General features: G+C 47.2%; 1 protein-coding gene across 7 annotated transcripts in view; it reads right to left on the minus strand.

The window, feature by feature from the left end:
• BCAS3 (BCAS3 microtubule associated cell migration factor) overlaps positions 1-15,860 on the minus strand; it is a 664,948-nt gene that overhangs the window by 18,070 nt on the left and 631,018 nt on the right. For all 7 annotated transcript variants that reach the window (XM_032279300.1, XM_032279309.1, XM_032279301.1 and 4 more), the window contains one exon: positions 6,542-6,709. In XM_032279300.1, coding sequence (XP_032135191.1) covers positions 6,542-6,709 — 168 coding nt within the window. The remainder of the gene's footprint in view (positions 1-6,541; positions 6,710-15,860) is intronic.

Here is a 15,860-nt window from a genome sequence, read left to right on the forward strand (position 1 = left end):
TGGGCAGATCACCTGAGGTCAGGAGATTGAGACCAGCTTGGCCAACATGGAGAAACCCCATCTCCACTAAAAATAAAAAATCAGCCGGGCATGGTGGCACATGCCTATAATCCCAGCTAGCTGGGAGGCCGAGGCATGGGAATTGCTGGAACCTGGGCGGTGGAGGCTGCAGTGAGCCAAGATTGGGCAACTGTACTCCAGTCTAGGTGACAGAGTAAGGCTCTGTCTCAAAAAAAAAAAAAAGATAAGATAATTAACTCATGGCACTGGTGCCTGCAATTATTGTCATCTGATCATGTGGCACCCTGTGATGGGATGGGGCCAATATGACCCCTATTGGAAATGCAGCCTTAGGATGAAAAAGTTTCCAGCCCTCAGTATTGAGCCAGGTAGGCCTTCCAAGGCCCTTTGGAAGAGCTGATTCTACAGGCAGGAGAAGGGTCCAACACACTGAGTTATTTGGTACATATCTGATCAACTCCAGTAAAAAATAGCTCACATTTATTGAGAGCTGACTTTCTACGGTCTCGAATGCACGCACACACACATGCACACACACACATGCACACACACACATTCACACACACACACACACACACACACACACATACACACGAATAGTGCTTTTAGGTCATCTTTTGCAAAACACAGGCAATCAACAAATATTTGTTATTAACTTGCTGAAACCATCCTGAGATCACTTAAAAACTACCTAATATTCAAAGTGTGATTTTTATGTTAACAAGAGAACAAGAAAGGTGCAGCCCTTTCAATACATAAAAGTAGCTTCTGGCCGATGCAGTGGTTTATGGTTGTAACCCCAGCCCTTTGGGAGGCTGAGGCAGGCAGATCATGAGGTCAGGAGTTTGAGACCAGTCTGGCCAACATAGTGAAACCCCATCTCTACTAAAAATACAAAAAATTAGCCGGGTGTGGTGGTGTATGCCTGTAATCCCAGCTACTGGGGAGGAGGCTGAGGCAAGAGAATTGTGTGAACCCGGGAAGTGGAGGCTGTAGTGAGCCCACATCATGCCATTGTATTCCAGCCTGGGCGACAGTGCGAGACTCTGTCTCAAAAGAAAAAAAAAAGTAGCTTCCAACAGAAATCTCTGGAAGAGCATTAGTTGAAAATAATCTTAAAGCCCTTTCTGCAGAGTAATTAACACACAAACAGGAAAACTCAGAGGATTTAGGAGAATAAGCTAGAGCGTTGACTTTCAAAGTGCAGATTACAATTCAGCAACGTATTATGAAATCACTTTAGTGGGTCAAGAATGTATTTTTTTAATGAAATAAAACAGAAAGTATGAGACAGTTCTTTTCTTAGAATAACAGAAGGCGGCTGGGTGCCGTGGCTCACGTTTGTAATCCCAGCACTTTGGGAGGCCAAGGGAGGCAGATCATGAGGTTAAGAGATCGAGACTATACCGGCTAACATGGTGAAACCCTGTCTCTACTAAAAATACAAAAATTAGCCAGGTGTGGTGGCGGGCGTCTGTAATCCCAGCTACTCGGGAGGCTGAGGCAGGAGAATCGCTTGAACCCGGGAGGTGACGGTTGCAGTGAGCCAAGATCACACCACTGCACTCTAGCCTGGGCAACAGAGCACGACTCCGTTCAAAAAAAAGAAAAGAGAAAAGAATACTTTATACAGGAATTCCGACCCGTGCATAAGGCCTGGGCTTTTGATATCAGATGTGGGAGAGCACTAAAGGCAAAGACTAGGGCAGCCACACAGTTATTCAAAGAGTTAAAAGTCTAAAGAGAAAATGGACTTAATATGTACACAGGTGTTTATTTAAAAAGCTTTTTTGCTGGAATTAAGTTATATCTTTACCTAGACACAAAACAGTTGGAATAAGTCAATGTTTTGTTTACTTTAAAAATTCTATTTTTCTAGAAAAGGCAATATTGAAAGGAATGTCTGCTAAGCAGGAATTAGTCAAGTTATTTTGAGGGGGGTAACAGAGAGAGGAGGGGGCTTTGAGAAACAGCATTCCAGGCAAAAGGAAAGGTATGCACAGAAGCCTGGCGGGCAAGAGAGTGCATGTGCTCAGGGACCCTCTGGGGGTTCAGCTTGGCTGGAGCTCACCCAGGGCAGCAAGAGATGAGTCTGGAGCGAGGGCAGTGGCTGGTCTCAAAGGGCTCTAGACATCAGGATGGGGGAACTCGAGAGAAGGAAAGGGTCCCAGGAGCGGCATTCAGTTTGTGGACATGTGGATATGCCAGTAGGTAGCTGAATAGATGGTTCTGGAGATCAGGAGAGAAAGCCAACTTGGAAATTATTTGGAAATCATCAGTTTATGGATAGTAATTGGAGACATGGAAGCAGAGACTGCTTGGTACTGGGGGAGAAGAGACCAGGGCCAAGACAGGGCCTTGAGAAATATGCCTAAGGGTGACCGAAGAAAAGGACTGAGAAGCAGCCAGAGGCAGGAGAAAACCAGGAGACAGTGGTGAAAGGCAGCCGCAGGGAGAGCATCGAGAAGGTGGGGAGGGGCTGGCAGGGCCAGTGTTGAGGTGAACCCAGTGTCTGGAGGTGACTCTGGGAGAGCCCCTGCGGCTGGGCGGGCTGGGGTAGGAACTGCGCCTCCTCCGCTACAGGAGGACACGGGAACACTGATGCAGGGATGTTTAGGGTCTGGGTAGCAGAAGGTGAGAAATTTCTCAAATGACAACCTTGAATTTTCTCTCTGAGAGTAAGGCACAAGATGGTGGGGTAAGATTTGAGGAGAACGGGGAGTTTGAAATAGGATCCATCAGAAGCACAGGGACTTCAAGAGTTCAAGACGATGGACTGAGCACATGCACCATACTAAGTGAACGCAGTAAAGGGAAAAAGATCAAAAACAAAATACAGACTCTTAGTGGACCACAGATCTGGAGAATCTCTAAGAATGAAGATAGGCCGGAAGCCACGGCAGTGGGCAGGGGCTGCTGCAGAACTGCGGAGGCCCAGGCTAAGTGACAGTTCATCCTCACTGCGTCTCTACCACAGACACTGCACTAGGCACTGGCTTCTGCTGCAAAAGATGAGTGTGAACTGAGAATGGAGGTGGGGCGTGAGGAAAATACAGTGCAGGCTCCAGTGGAGAGGAGAGAACACGGGTCTGTAGAGGCGCCAATCGGAATAACGGGCACTCTTTCTTGGGAGCCCAGGTGTAAGAGCAGAGTTGGACTGAGCTCGAATTGGAGTTTGCTGAATGGGAAGATGGAAGGGTGACAGGGGCCAGGGAAATAAGGATATGCGCAAGAATGCAATTCAGCCAGTTATCTTAGAGCTGGAGTTGCAAATCACATATGCAATTGAATTCAACTATTTAGTCAGCATCCATCACAGACCAAAGAACTGCCATCTGCCCTGTAAGTTAACGATCATTTAAAACTGACCTTCTCAAACTTCAGCAGGCGCAGGGATCCTGCCGAAATACAGACCCTGACTGAGTGGGGCTGGGCAGGGCCTGAGGCTCTGCATTTTTCACCAGCTCCTGGCTAATGATGCTGTGGTGGGTCTGAAGACCATTCTTTTGTTTAAAAAAAATGTATTTTTTAATTGACAAAAATGATATATATGTATCATGTGCAACACAGTGTTTTGAAATATGTATACATTTGGAATGGCTAAATCGAGCTAATTAGCATGCATTACCTCACATACTTACCATTTTTTGTGTTGAGAAGACTTAAAATCTACTCTCTTAGTGATGTTCGAGAATACATTGTCACTAACTAGCATCACCATGCTGGACAATGGCGCTCTTGAACTTATTCTTCTTATCTAACTGAAACCGTGTCCTTTGACCAAAGCTATCCACCAACCCCCAGAATAGTGAAACCCCACTCTGAATAGTGAATTTGAAAAGGTTTTGCTTTACCTTGTGGGGAGCTGACCTGCCCTATGGTACAGCTTTCCAGCCAGGTGCTGGAACCCACACTGTCACATCTCCAGAACCTCTGTTAGCCAGCTGACACCATGTGACAGGTTGAAATTGGCCATAATAGGAGTTTTTACATTACAGAAATCTACAAATCAAGGCTGGCTACACCTATGTAACAGTGAGGCGTGCTATAGAATAGGCTTCTTCATCAGGGATCATGAGAGCAAGTTTTCAGTTGGCCTCTGTGCTTCACTCATACTTTGATAACGAGGCCATTGGTCCCGACTGCTATGTCACATGTTGTGCCTTCTGGAAAGCATTAAGGGAACTGACTTATCTCTGCTGCATCAGAGGACCTAACAGAGGCATACACTTGCTGATACCCTGTTTGTCCTATGAGCCAACCTAGAGAAGTAGGCTTGTGGGAAGAAAGAGGGGGACTGCGAGGTTGCTATGGGCAAAGAGTGACTTGCTGGACATTCTCACCCATGCTGCACTGTATTTCCCCAGCTATCTCCGAGCAATAGTCTGACCTGGGCACAGGTGTACCAGGGTGCCCTTTCAAAGTCCCAGGGTGCACTACCAGGCTGATGATTTACCTCTAGTTGGAAAATGTGAAAAGTGATTCTCCACCATGGAAAGTGGGTAACTTTCATAAGATCTGCTTCACTTATTGGCCTTGAAAATGGAGGTAGTTTTAGGCTGGGCACGGTAGCTCCTGCCTGCAATCCCATCACTATCGGAAGGCAAGGCAGGTAGATCACAAGGTCAGGAGTTCGAGACCAGCCTGGCCAACATGGTGAAACCCTGTCTGTACTAAAAATGCAAAAATGAGCCAGGTGTGGTGGTGGGCGCCTGTAATCCCTGATACTTGGGAAGCTGAGGCAGTGGAATTGTTTGAACCTGGGAAGTGGAGGTTGTAGTGAGCCGAGATCGTGCCACTACACTCCAGCCTCGGTGACAGGGCAAGACTCCGTCTTGGGAAAAAAAAAGTTGTTTTTTTCTTAAAAATAAAACATACATCTAATATGGTCAGAGAAAACCAACTGAATCACTTTTGGTGACAGATTGGGGAGGACAATGAAATCCCTCTGCTAAAAAAAACAAAAGGGACCTGTGGGTCATGCAGTTTTAATTTCCTCTATCTTTCTTTCTCTTTTCTTATTCTGTTTAATTTCATGAACCTGCTTCAGGCACAAAGCCTCTCCTGAATCCCTCAGCTGTCTGGCAGATGCACTGCTGCCAGTGCCGCGCAGGTTACTATGCCAGGCTGAAGTTCCACAGCTGTGACTCAATGCACCTTCAAATCCGCTTGCCGGATAACAGTGAAATGCTCCCAGGGGCTCCTGAGAAGGTGGTGGGACAGAAGAGCCACCCAGGAGCTTCTCCAGCCCTTGGAAGAGGGAGGCTGCCGGGGAGTGAGTCCAGTGGCAGCGGGCTCTGGTTTACGTGAGCCGAGGCTGGCCAGGGACCCCAGAGATGCAGGCGAAAGGCTGTGCTGTGAGCCACATCCCTGCTTAGGCCCTCTTCCAGGGGAAGCGAAGTCAAGCCCTGGGAGATGGCAGAGCTTCTCATCTAGAACAATGGCATGATGACATGCTACCCATGTAGCCAAACTCCTCCTCGACCCTGCACCCATCGGTTCCATCCTGTTCATTTGCCAGTTATTACAGGGGCACCATGGGCAGGCCACACAGCTGGTGCTGTGGAGATGATACATCTTAGTGGAGGAACAGAGGGACTGGCCTGGGGATGGGCGGAAGGGGGGAAACGCCTAACTATAAACCCAAACATCTAAAGATCTGGAGGAGTCACAGGGAAGCAGGACCTTTGATGATGCCGGACATTTCAAGCCCTGCCTCAATGGCTGACTCAAAATCTTGCTGGTCCTGATCGGTGCTTGCCCCAGGGTTGTAAGTTTCTCCTCACTGGGATCCTTTTTCCAGGAAGGCATGTGGAGTGGGGATGGAGCAGTGCACAGCAGAGTAACAGTCTCGAGAAGACTCAGGCAAGCCAGAGGGAAAAGGCCTCCAGCCAGCAAGTGAGTGGGGGTGTGTGTGTGTGTGTGTGTGTGTGTGTGTGTGTGTGTGCGCGCGCGCCTGCGTGCATGCAAGCTTTCTTGGCCCAGCACTCACTTTGCATTTAAGGACGTCTTCTGACTGCTCTGGGATGCAGGAAGCCACCCAGACCCCAGTTGCTGGACTCGCTCAGAAGCAAGAATGCAGTGCCGAAGGCAGCATGAGGAAAAGCTGGCGGGGGCTGTAACCAGCCCAGCCTGCTTCATGCTACTCCGCTCAAGAGGGCGGGCCCTGCTAGGACTTGCCAATCCAAGTCAGTGCAGCCTGAGGACTCTGCCTGGGCACTGCTGGAAGACTTGGGGACACCCCCAAAGGAGGCAGTTGACTTTCTGGGAGCCACTTGCACAGTGGTGTTGATCACGGCAATCCTGCATGTGGTATTCCACACGAGAAGGGCAGTTCCACTGGGAGCTCCCCTTTACACAAGGTTTCCACACCAGAGCTCAAAGGGACAGCTGTTGGAGTGCTAACTAAAAAAATGAACAGCAGAAACAAATCTATGCCCACCAATGACTCCAAAGGAGCTCTGCACCAGCAGGTGCGGGTCCTGATCAAGTCAGGCTAGAAGTCTGATGACCCCTTTACCTGTTCCGGATCCCACGACATCCCGGCTGGGTGACTCGGCCATGGCGTCAGCGAGCCGCTCCCGGAGGCCCTCCTCAGTGTGCTCCATGGAGGACATGTGCCGCAGCCCGAAGCCCTCAGGCCAGCTCCCGCACACCTCCAACAGGGTCACGCTCCGGTCAAAGGTACCTGTGGCACACACGGGAGATCTGACGTTGAGTCCACACCTTCAGAGAGCAGACCGTTCTTGTCTCCCTCCCACCCGCTCCTTTCCATACCCAGGATCCATTTTCGCCTTTCTGCAGGATGGAAGCACACCACGAAACAGCACGTGTGGCGCAGAATAAAGCAGCTCGTGCCGCTGAGAACGCGCAGATCTCTGGAGTGACTTCTGTGACACTGAGGCCGATGGTTTTAAAACTATTTCTGAGGAGCTACAGGGTTCCCCTGGTCTTCAGCGACCACCTCAAGAACTGGGATGGGGGAAGGCAACCTCCTTCCCAGGTTCAACCCACACATTCCTACTTTCCTCTTTTTGATACAATGGGATTCCACCTAAAATTTCATTCAGGGCCAGGAGTGGTGCCTCACACCTGTAATCCCAACACTTTGAAAGGCCAATGCAGGAAGACTGCTTGAGGCCAGGAGTTTGAGACCAGCCTGGTCAAGAGTGAGACCCTGCCTCTACAAATAAATAAATAAATAAATGTTCATGTAAACAAGGGGTTATATAGCCTAATGTTTTTTAAAGCTTTCTTAACCATTATATCCTATAACCTATAACCAACCTCCTCATTTATCATTGAAGTTCAGAGGTGTTATGGCCCAAGATCGAACAGCAAGTCTGTGGCAGACAAGGTCCAAGAACTGGCTCTCCTGATGCCTCAGTTTAGAATGTGTTCTACTTCCCCATCTAGTCTCCCAGCTACCCAAGGACAAGTGAACAATCAGTGAACTATTCTGGGGGATACCAGCAAAGAGTTGAGCGATAGCCTCTTCGGCAAGGATCTGTCCTCAAGCCAAAGCTGCTCCCCAATTCCAAAAAGTATGTGGCATTCTGCTGAACACTAAGATTAGATTTTACATGCGAGATCACTTCAAAGTCCGAATTGAAATTATTCTACTTTATTATACAGGAGGTCTTCTGTGAAAGCTTATTTCATCCACTCTCTCTTGGAAGGAGATTATAGTCATGTTCCGTTGCTTTAAGCACACACCATTTCCCCAGCGATTAGGTAACTGAATCCACTGCATTTATTGGGCATGGTTCCTGCCAGCACCAGGAAGATGGGGAAAAAATGCAAATGCCAACGTTTCCCAAAGTTAAACGTACACGCAACACACACTCTTTATCAGGCCTTGCTTCTCCTCTTTGATCAGCCGTCAGAAACTATCTTCCCCAGGCAGTCAAGACTGGGCAGTGTCAGCACACACTCCCTACCAATGACAGGTGGTAATAGAGAGGGTGCGAGCCCCAGCCTCGGCAGGCGGCCCTGCCTCTGATAATGGCCACAGCAGTGAGGTGATAACCGTTACTAAACACTCCGACAGCCGGTGACTCCATACATCAGCAAAGAGGGCCAGATAATCCTGAATTCTCCTGGCCAGACAAAGACCCTTGGCCAGCCTGCTGCGATTTATTTGTGTGGCAAGGGTCACTACTGGCTCCTGAATTTCATCAGCCAAGTTTGGCTTTGATTTATCTCATACCTAATTGGAGGGAAGATTCCTGGCACTGGGAGAATGGGCAGCATCTGTAAGTGCAACTCCCCAAAAAGAGCCCCTCCTTGGGAGCGGGTTGCTTGGAATCAAGTCGGGTAGGACTTGAGAATGGGGAGCTCCCTATACCACCTCTCTCCATTAAGAAGGGTCAGGCTGTAGATCTGGTAAGCTAGGCGCTGGAAATTGAGGGTGTGGGGCTGGGTGTCAGATGATTCTCCCAGGGCCTGAACTGCACCAGAGCCATGCACTGGCAGTGCCAAACCCAGAGCAACACTCAACCACCCTTGGCAGCAACTCCCAGGTGCCCAGCTCCTTAGGGAGGAGGGCTCTGACATACACTAGGTTTTTGATTCTGCTGCCTACTCACTGCGTGATGTGTGGCCAGGCCTTCTATCTCCTTTTCCAGCTCTAAAGGAGAACGAATAACCCTTTGCCCTGTCACACAGGAGTGAAGAGATTAAGCGAAGTCCCCACTTCCAGCACTTCCCCAGTCTTACTTGACAAGATCTACTGCTACAGTGCTACAGCCTCATCATTTTTCTGAAGGGTCTGCATGGGACACAGGGGCATAAAGATAACAAGAACACGTAGGCCCTCCTCCTCCCTGTACACTCAGCTTTTTTTTTGAGACAGTCCTGCTCTGTCACCCAAGCTGGAGTGCAGTGATGCGATCTCAGCCCACTGCAACCTCCACCTCTCGGATGCAGGTGATTCTCATGTCTCAGCCACCTAAGTAACTGGGACTACATGCATGTGCCACCACACCTGGCTAATTTTTGTATTTTTACAAAATACAGTGATTAAGCGAGCAGATCACTTGAGGCCAAGCGTTCAAGACCAGCCTGGACAACATGGTGAAATCCCATCTCTACTAAAAACACAAAAATTAGCTGGGCATGGTGGCATGCACCTGCAATCCCAGCTGCTTGGGAGGCTGAGGCAGGAAAATCACTTGAGCCTTGGAGGCAGAGGTTGCTGTGAGCCGAGACTGCGCCACTGCACTCTAGCCTGGGTGACAGAGTAAGACTCTGTCAGTTAATCAATCAATCAAAGTTATAGCAAGAAAGAGTGGAGCCAGTCCATAAGAGATGGTAAAGGCCAGAGGGGTGTGTACTATTTTAAGGGACAAAGTAACATTACACAGGAGGAAAGAATCATGAGCTAGTATCAGAGCGGAGGATAGAAACAGGCCTGGGCTTCAGGGTAGACTAATGCCCGTGAGCTGTATGATTCCAGGCATGTGTCTCTGATTCCTCATCCACAAAAATGGAAAAACAATACAACCACATAGGACCGTTGTGAGGGTTGCAGTAGATAAATGTGAAAGACCTGACACACAGTGAGTGTTCTGCACGTAAGAGGTGTGTGCATGTATATGTTCTTATTGCAAATATGTATACCTTTATACCGCTTGAGGCACCATCAGAAATTTTGACTATCACAACGATCCTGAGAGGTAGCAGAGGTACTATCCCCCATTTATGGTGATGAACCTGGGAGCTCTAAGAGGTCACATGACATGTTGAAAGTCTCTGAGAAACAGATCTGGAACAAGGGTCCCTAATTCTTAGCTTGGAGCTCATTCTATCAGCTCACACACTGTTTCCCTTAGCAGCACGTGTAGTGGAGAATGTTTTGTTTTTTTGAAACAGGGCCTCACTCTTTTGCCCAGACTGAAGTGCAGTGGTGCAATCACGGCTCACTGTAGCCTCACCTTCCTGGGTTGGAGTGATCCTCCCACCTCAGCCTCCCGAGTAGCTGGGATTACAGGTGTGCACCACCATGCCCAACTAATTTTTTGTCAAGACAGGGTTTTGCCATGCTACCCAGGCTGGTCTCAAACTCCTGTGCTCAAGTGATCCACCCACCTTGGCCTCCCAAAGTGCTGGGATTCCAGGCATGAGCCACTGTGCCTGGCCAAGAACTATTACATGTGTAAACCACTTCTATCTTTCTTGCCATTCTGAGAACCTCTGTCACCTTCAACCAATGACATTTAAAAATCTTTCCCACTCCCAACCAGCCCAAGTTGCTTAGAGTTTGGTGGTAATGACGATGAGTCACCCTGTCTGCTGGATTGCACACGCAAGAAAAAAAAAATTGATAGTAGGTCTATTCTCTCTTAGCATGGGCACAACTAGGAAGTTGTGGATAGAAGATGGGAGATACCAAAAGTGTTCAGTAAAGGAGCACTTGACCATTTCTCCTGTCCTGAGACTTCACAGAGAGGATACAATCAGTGGTCCTGCTTATACTTCTAGGAGTCCCATCAGAGGCTCTGCCATAGCTGCTGTCTCTTTCCCTTCCACCCTCGCAGCCTCTTTGCTGAGAACGGCAAAGGCACTCCTGGAATCTCCCTGTCCTGGAGTAGAGCAAGGCTGCAGGTGTGTTTCAGCAGGCACTGGGGTGAAGAGGCCAAGCCCTTGGAGGGCGAGGTCAACTCCGGGCTCTTAGGAAACTGCACATCTTGTCCGTGTTGACGGCGCAGCTATCACTCATCTGACCAGCCCAGGGACACTCCATCAGATGAGCTGGCCCTTTGAGCCCCATTACAGGGGAAAGGGTCAGTTTCGAGGAGGGAGAAGCTGGTCACTTTAGTGCAGGCTGTTTGCAATGACGAAATAAACAGGCTTGGCAACAAAGATCTTTTGCGGAAGCAGTACTCTACTATTTAGAAAGCCCCCTCACGTTTGTCATTTCAGCTAACTCACACATACATCAAACACTGGTTAGTGTCCATTCTGACATGAGTCGAGCACTGTACTAAGGTACAGAGTGAGTTAAAAAAAAAAAAAAAAGAGGAGCTTATGTGACTTCACCAAACTATGGGAAGCAGCAGTTATCACTATTTTGTAGATTTCCATCTTACTGAGTTTCAGAGACATGAGGCATCTGGTTCTAAGTGCAGCAGTCTTCCCAGGATATCCCCTGGGGATTCTTTCCTTCAGGGCTGCCTCCTGCCCTGAATACCATTTTCTAAGAATGAGTTCAAGTCTTACCTGCTCAACTACTGAAGGTATAAAGAATACTCTTGCTCAAACTCTAACGGCAGAAAAAGCTCTCTATCTTTCCAGGTAAAGTTGATGAAAGCTAGGCACTTACTCAAAAAATGTGTGCTTGCATATACAAAATTATGCAAGCAATTTTGGGGCATCTATGGATGCCTCTGAAACCCACCTGTGAACCCCAGGTTAATTAGATCATTCCTATGGCCGTATTTCCGTACTGCCTTACACTGTTCACATGAACTGCTTTTCCAACTAGTTTAGAAGCTCCAGAGGGCATGAATTCCTCCATAATGAAAACAGGCACAGAACTTTGTACATCATGCTTCATCAAAACAGGTTCATTTATTGACTGATTATGACCAGCTGGGAAATCTGACAGTCACTTTGGAGTCAACACCCTTTGGGTGGGGTACCAGAGCCTGAATATCTAGGATCAGAGTAGGCAGAAAATGGAGTTAAAATTAAAAGACAGGAAGGAAGAAGAAGATAAGTGAGCAGAAAACAATGTCACAATTTTACCCTACTGCCTTCTGTGTACTTATTTTAGATTTGGAGGCCCTGGAAATTAGAAAAACAAAACAGCCTGTCTAGGACGGCAGAGAGAGTTGGTCTCATCCAGGTGAGCGTCCCAAATCCTGCTTCCCAGCTTGGCATCCTGTGCTATACTCTTTCTCCAGAGGAGAAATGGGTCAGGTTCTTGGGTTTCACAAACCCATTAAAGGCATGCTGTGACAGCTGGCAAACTGGCAGTTCCTGGGGAGGCTTGGGGAACACGTGCTTTACCTTTGTACACCATTGTTAAAGGGGCAAGGAAGTCCAGGGACTGCAGGTGGAGGGGACAGGTAGGATGCTCCTCTAAGCTGATAGTGTCTAATCACACCCTAGCTATTTATGAGACTGTGACACAGCCTCTGCTTTGCATTAATTAGGTTCAGCCCAGGTTGGGACTTTGCTGAGAGCCTATTGATCAGATTTCCAACCACCAGGGAGGCCGGATACCAAAAGCAAAACCTGCAATAAGCAATGCTTTGCAAGATGTTAGCCCTCCCAGGTGAGAGGTTGTGGTGATGATGTCTACGATAACTAAGAAATGATCCCAGGCATGATGAGGGGAACCAGTGTAGAGGAAAGCCTCCTTGCCAAACTTACCAAACTGCTCACCAAACTGAGCTTAAGCCTGCTCCTGTGGGGACACCTCTTTCTCCACACTATAAGTTGGTTCCTGTAAGCACAGGCTGACATTAGCTCTTCTTGGTGCAATGGTCAATTGCATGTGTCAACCTGACTGGGCTAAGGGATGCCCAGATAGTTAGTAAGGCTTATTTCTGGGTGTGTCTGGGAGGGTGTTTCTGGAAGAGATTAGCATTCGAGTTGGCAAACTGAGGAAAGAAGAATGCCCTCACCATTGTGGGTAGGTATCATTCAACTGAGGGCCTAAATATATTAAAAATGGAGAGGAAAGGCAAATTAATTCTCTCTTTTCGAGTCATGACACTAACTCACTCCTGCCCTTGGACACTGGCACTCCTGGTTCTCAGGCCTTTCAGCTTGGACCAGGACTTACGCCATCAGCTCCCCTGGTTGTACACTACCAGCTTTCTTGATTCTTCACCTTCAGACAGCAGACAGTGGGACTTCCTGACCTCCATAATCACATGAGCCAATTCCCAAATAAATATTCTTTTATCTATGCATCTCTGTAGATATCTCCTTTATGGTTGTTTCCCTAGAGAACCCTAATATAATTGGCCATCAGATATGTCCACAGGCATATTATATATACCAAATCTATATTATATATTATACCTGTGGATGCATCTGATGGCCAATTATATTAGGGTTCTCCCACAGTGACATATAGATATATATCAGATATTGTATATTATATGAATCATATCACATGGTCCTGAGCCAGGGAAGAGGGGTTCGACAGCAATTGGACTAAGAATTTCTTTGCAATCTAACAAAGTTATTTTGACAAGGAGGCCCCTTTACAATTGTAATATGTGATTATAATGCACACTCTAAAGGTCAGAACATAGATTACAAATCAAGACATTTAGGTCATAACTGGAATTCTCCCTTAACTTTTCTGGTTACTCTGGGTAAGTCATTAATCCCTCTGGGTCTAATATGTATATATGTAATATATATAATATGCATAGATATATAATTATGTCATGTGGACTATGTCATGACTAACAGATTAGTTCACTGTGGGAAGGCAGGTAGGGTGAGAGGATATGGGGACCCCATCTGTCCCTCTCAATCCTTTAGGTTGATTCCCAAGGAAATAGCCTTCCTATATCTGTAGACAGAGCAAAGGGGCCTGGAGTGCGGCAATCTTTTATGACTCCGATGATCTAATGTTCATCAAACTTGTGACAACTTGTGAACCACAATATGCATCCACTTGGCTGTGAGGTTTGGGTTCTGGGCATTAGGTTATTCTTTAATGATACTACTCATGTTTACAAGTGAACTGAGCAGAGAAAGGAAAGGTACCAATACAGCAAAGAAATGCCTTCACCAGTGTTGAAGAGCCAGGAGATGTTGATGTGCCAGGTGTGGTGACAGCACGCACATCTGTTCTCACAGGCCCTCAGGGGCCCCAGTGAGAAGCGACTATTCCTTGGTCAGAAGTCCATGAGCAGACCACCGGGTGTGGCCAACATGGTCCAGAGCCAGGGAAGAGGGTTTAACAGCAACTGGACTAAGAATTTCTTTACAATCTAACATAGTTGGATAAGGAGGCCATTTTCACAACTGCAATATATGCAATAGCATAATGCACGCTTTAAAGGTTAGAACATAGATTACAAATCAAGACATTTAGGTCATAATTGGAATTCTATTAACTTTTCTGGTTACTCTGGGCAAGTCACTAATCCCTCTGGGTCTCTCTCTCTCTCTCTCTTTTTGACTATTCTGTTTCTCTCTCAGCAGAATCATCCCTCTAGGTATTAATTTTCCTATTTATGGCACAGAAAATAAATAAATGATGTCCATTTAAGGGGTTCAGATTGGCACTAATAATTGCAATGTCATTAACAATAATGTACTACCAGAAAATGGTGTCTGATATTTGAGGTATCCTAGGGTAAAAGCTACCAATTTCATTTTCTACAGACCAGAGGACAATCAGCAATCATACCGTCTTGTTTTTACCCAATTAAAGGCATACGTTAAGCAGAAGACCTGGGTTCAAATGCCAGCTCTTGTTACTTTCTCACTGCATGACCTCAGGAAAGTCATTTTCCTTCTTTGAACCTGGTTTCCTTATCCACTACAATGGGTAGAACGCTGTTCCATCCCCCCCCCACCCCACCTCCGAAAAGATATGTCCAGCTGGAGCCTCGGAATGTGGCCTTAAATGGGGTCCTTGCAAATGTAATTAAAGATCTCAAGTTGAGATCACCCTGGATTTAGGGCAATTCCTATATCTAATGACTGATGTCCTTAAAAGAGAAAAGAGGGGGCTGGGCATGGTGGCTCACACCTGTAATCCCAGCTCTTTGGGAGGCCAAGGCGGGCAGATCACGATGTCAGGAGTTCGAGGCCAGACTGGTCAACATGGTGAAACCGCATCTCTTACTAAAAAATACAAAAATTAGCTGGGCATGGTGGCTCGTGCCTGTAATCCCAGCTACTTGGGAGGCTGAGGTAGGAGAACCGCTTGAACCGGGACCCGGGAGGCGGAGGTTGCAGTGAGCTGAGATTGCGCCACTGTACTCCAGCCTGGGCCACAGGGCGAGACTCCATCTAAAAAAAAGAGAAAAGAGGGGATCACAGACACAGACGGAAGAAGCCCGTGTGAAGACAAAGGCAGATTTGAGTTATCCTGCCAAAGCCAAGGGATGCCAGGAGCCGTGAGAAGCCCGGAGAGGCAAGGGAGGACAACGTGGCCCTGATTTCAGACTTCTGGCCTCCAGAAATACGAGAGAATACGTGTGCTGTTTTAAGTCACCAAGTTTATGGTAATTCCTTAAAGCAGCCTAGAAAAATAGTAAACCTATAAAACAGGAAACAAATAGTTGGCTTCCAGGGCTGTTGTGAGCATTAGATCAGATAGTGTATGAAAGAGTATATTAAACAAAAGTTGACCGGGCGCTGTGGCTCATGCCTGTAACTCCGGCATTTAGGGAGGCCAAAGCAGGTGGACCACCTGAGGTCAAAAGTTTGAAACCAGCCTGACCAATATGGTGAAACCCCATTTCTACGAAAAAATATAAAAATTGGCCAGGCATGGTGGCATGTGCCTATAATCTCAGCTACTTGGGAGGCTGAGACAGGAGATTGCTTGAACCCAGGAGGTAGAGGTTCCAGTGAGCCATAATTGCACCACTGCATTCCAGCCTGGGCAATAGTGCGAGACTCTGTCTCAAAAAAAAAAAAAAGAAAGAAAACAAAAGTTATGGGAGGCCACTCTTTCAAACTGAGCTCCTGCACTAGGACCAAATGAAATGGAATCACCCATGGTTAAGTGCCATATAATCAAACTGAAACTTTAAGGAAGCAGACAGATCCCAAAACAGAACAGCTATTTCTGAAAATGGGAGATTTCAGGCTAACTGAGTCAGGGCAGACTTTAATCCTTTAAGAAAAAGCAA

The sequence above is a fragment of the Sapajus apella genome, unplaced genomic scaffold, assembly GCF_009761245.1.
Source record: "Sapajus apella isolate SASKATOON/1434 unplaced genomic scaffold, GSC_monkey_1.0 scaffold12, whole genome shotgun sequence".
NCBI classification, from domain to species: Eukaryota; Metazoa; Chordata; class Mammalia; order Primates; family Cebidae; genus Sapajus; species Sapajus apella.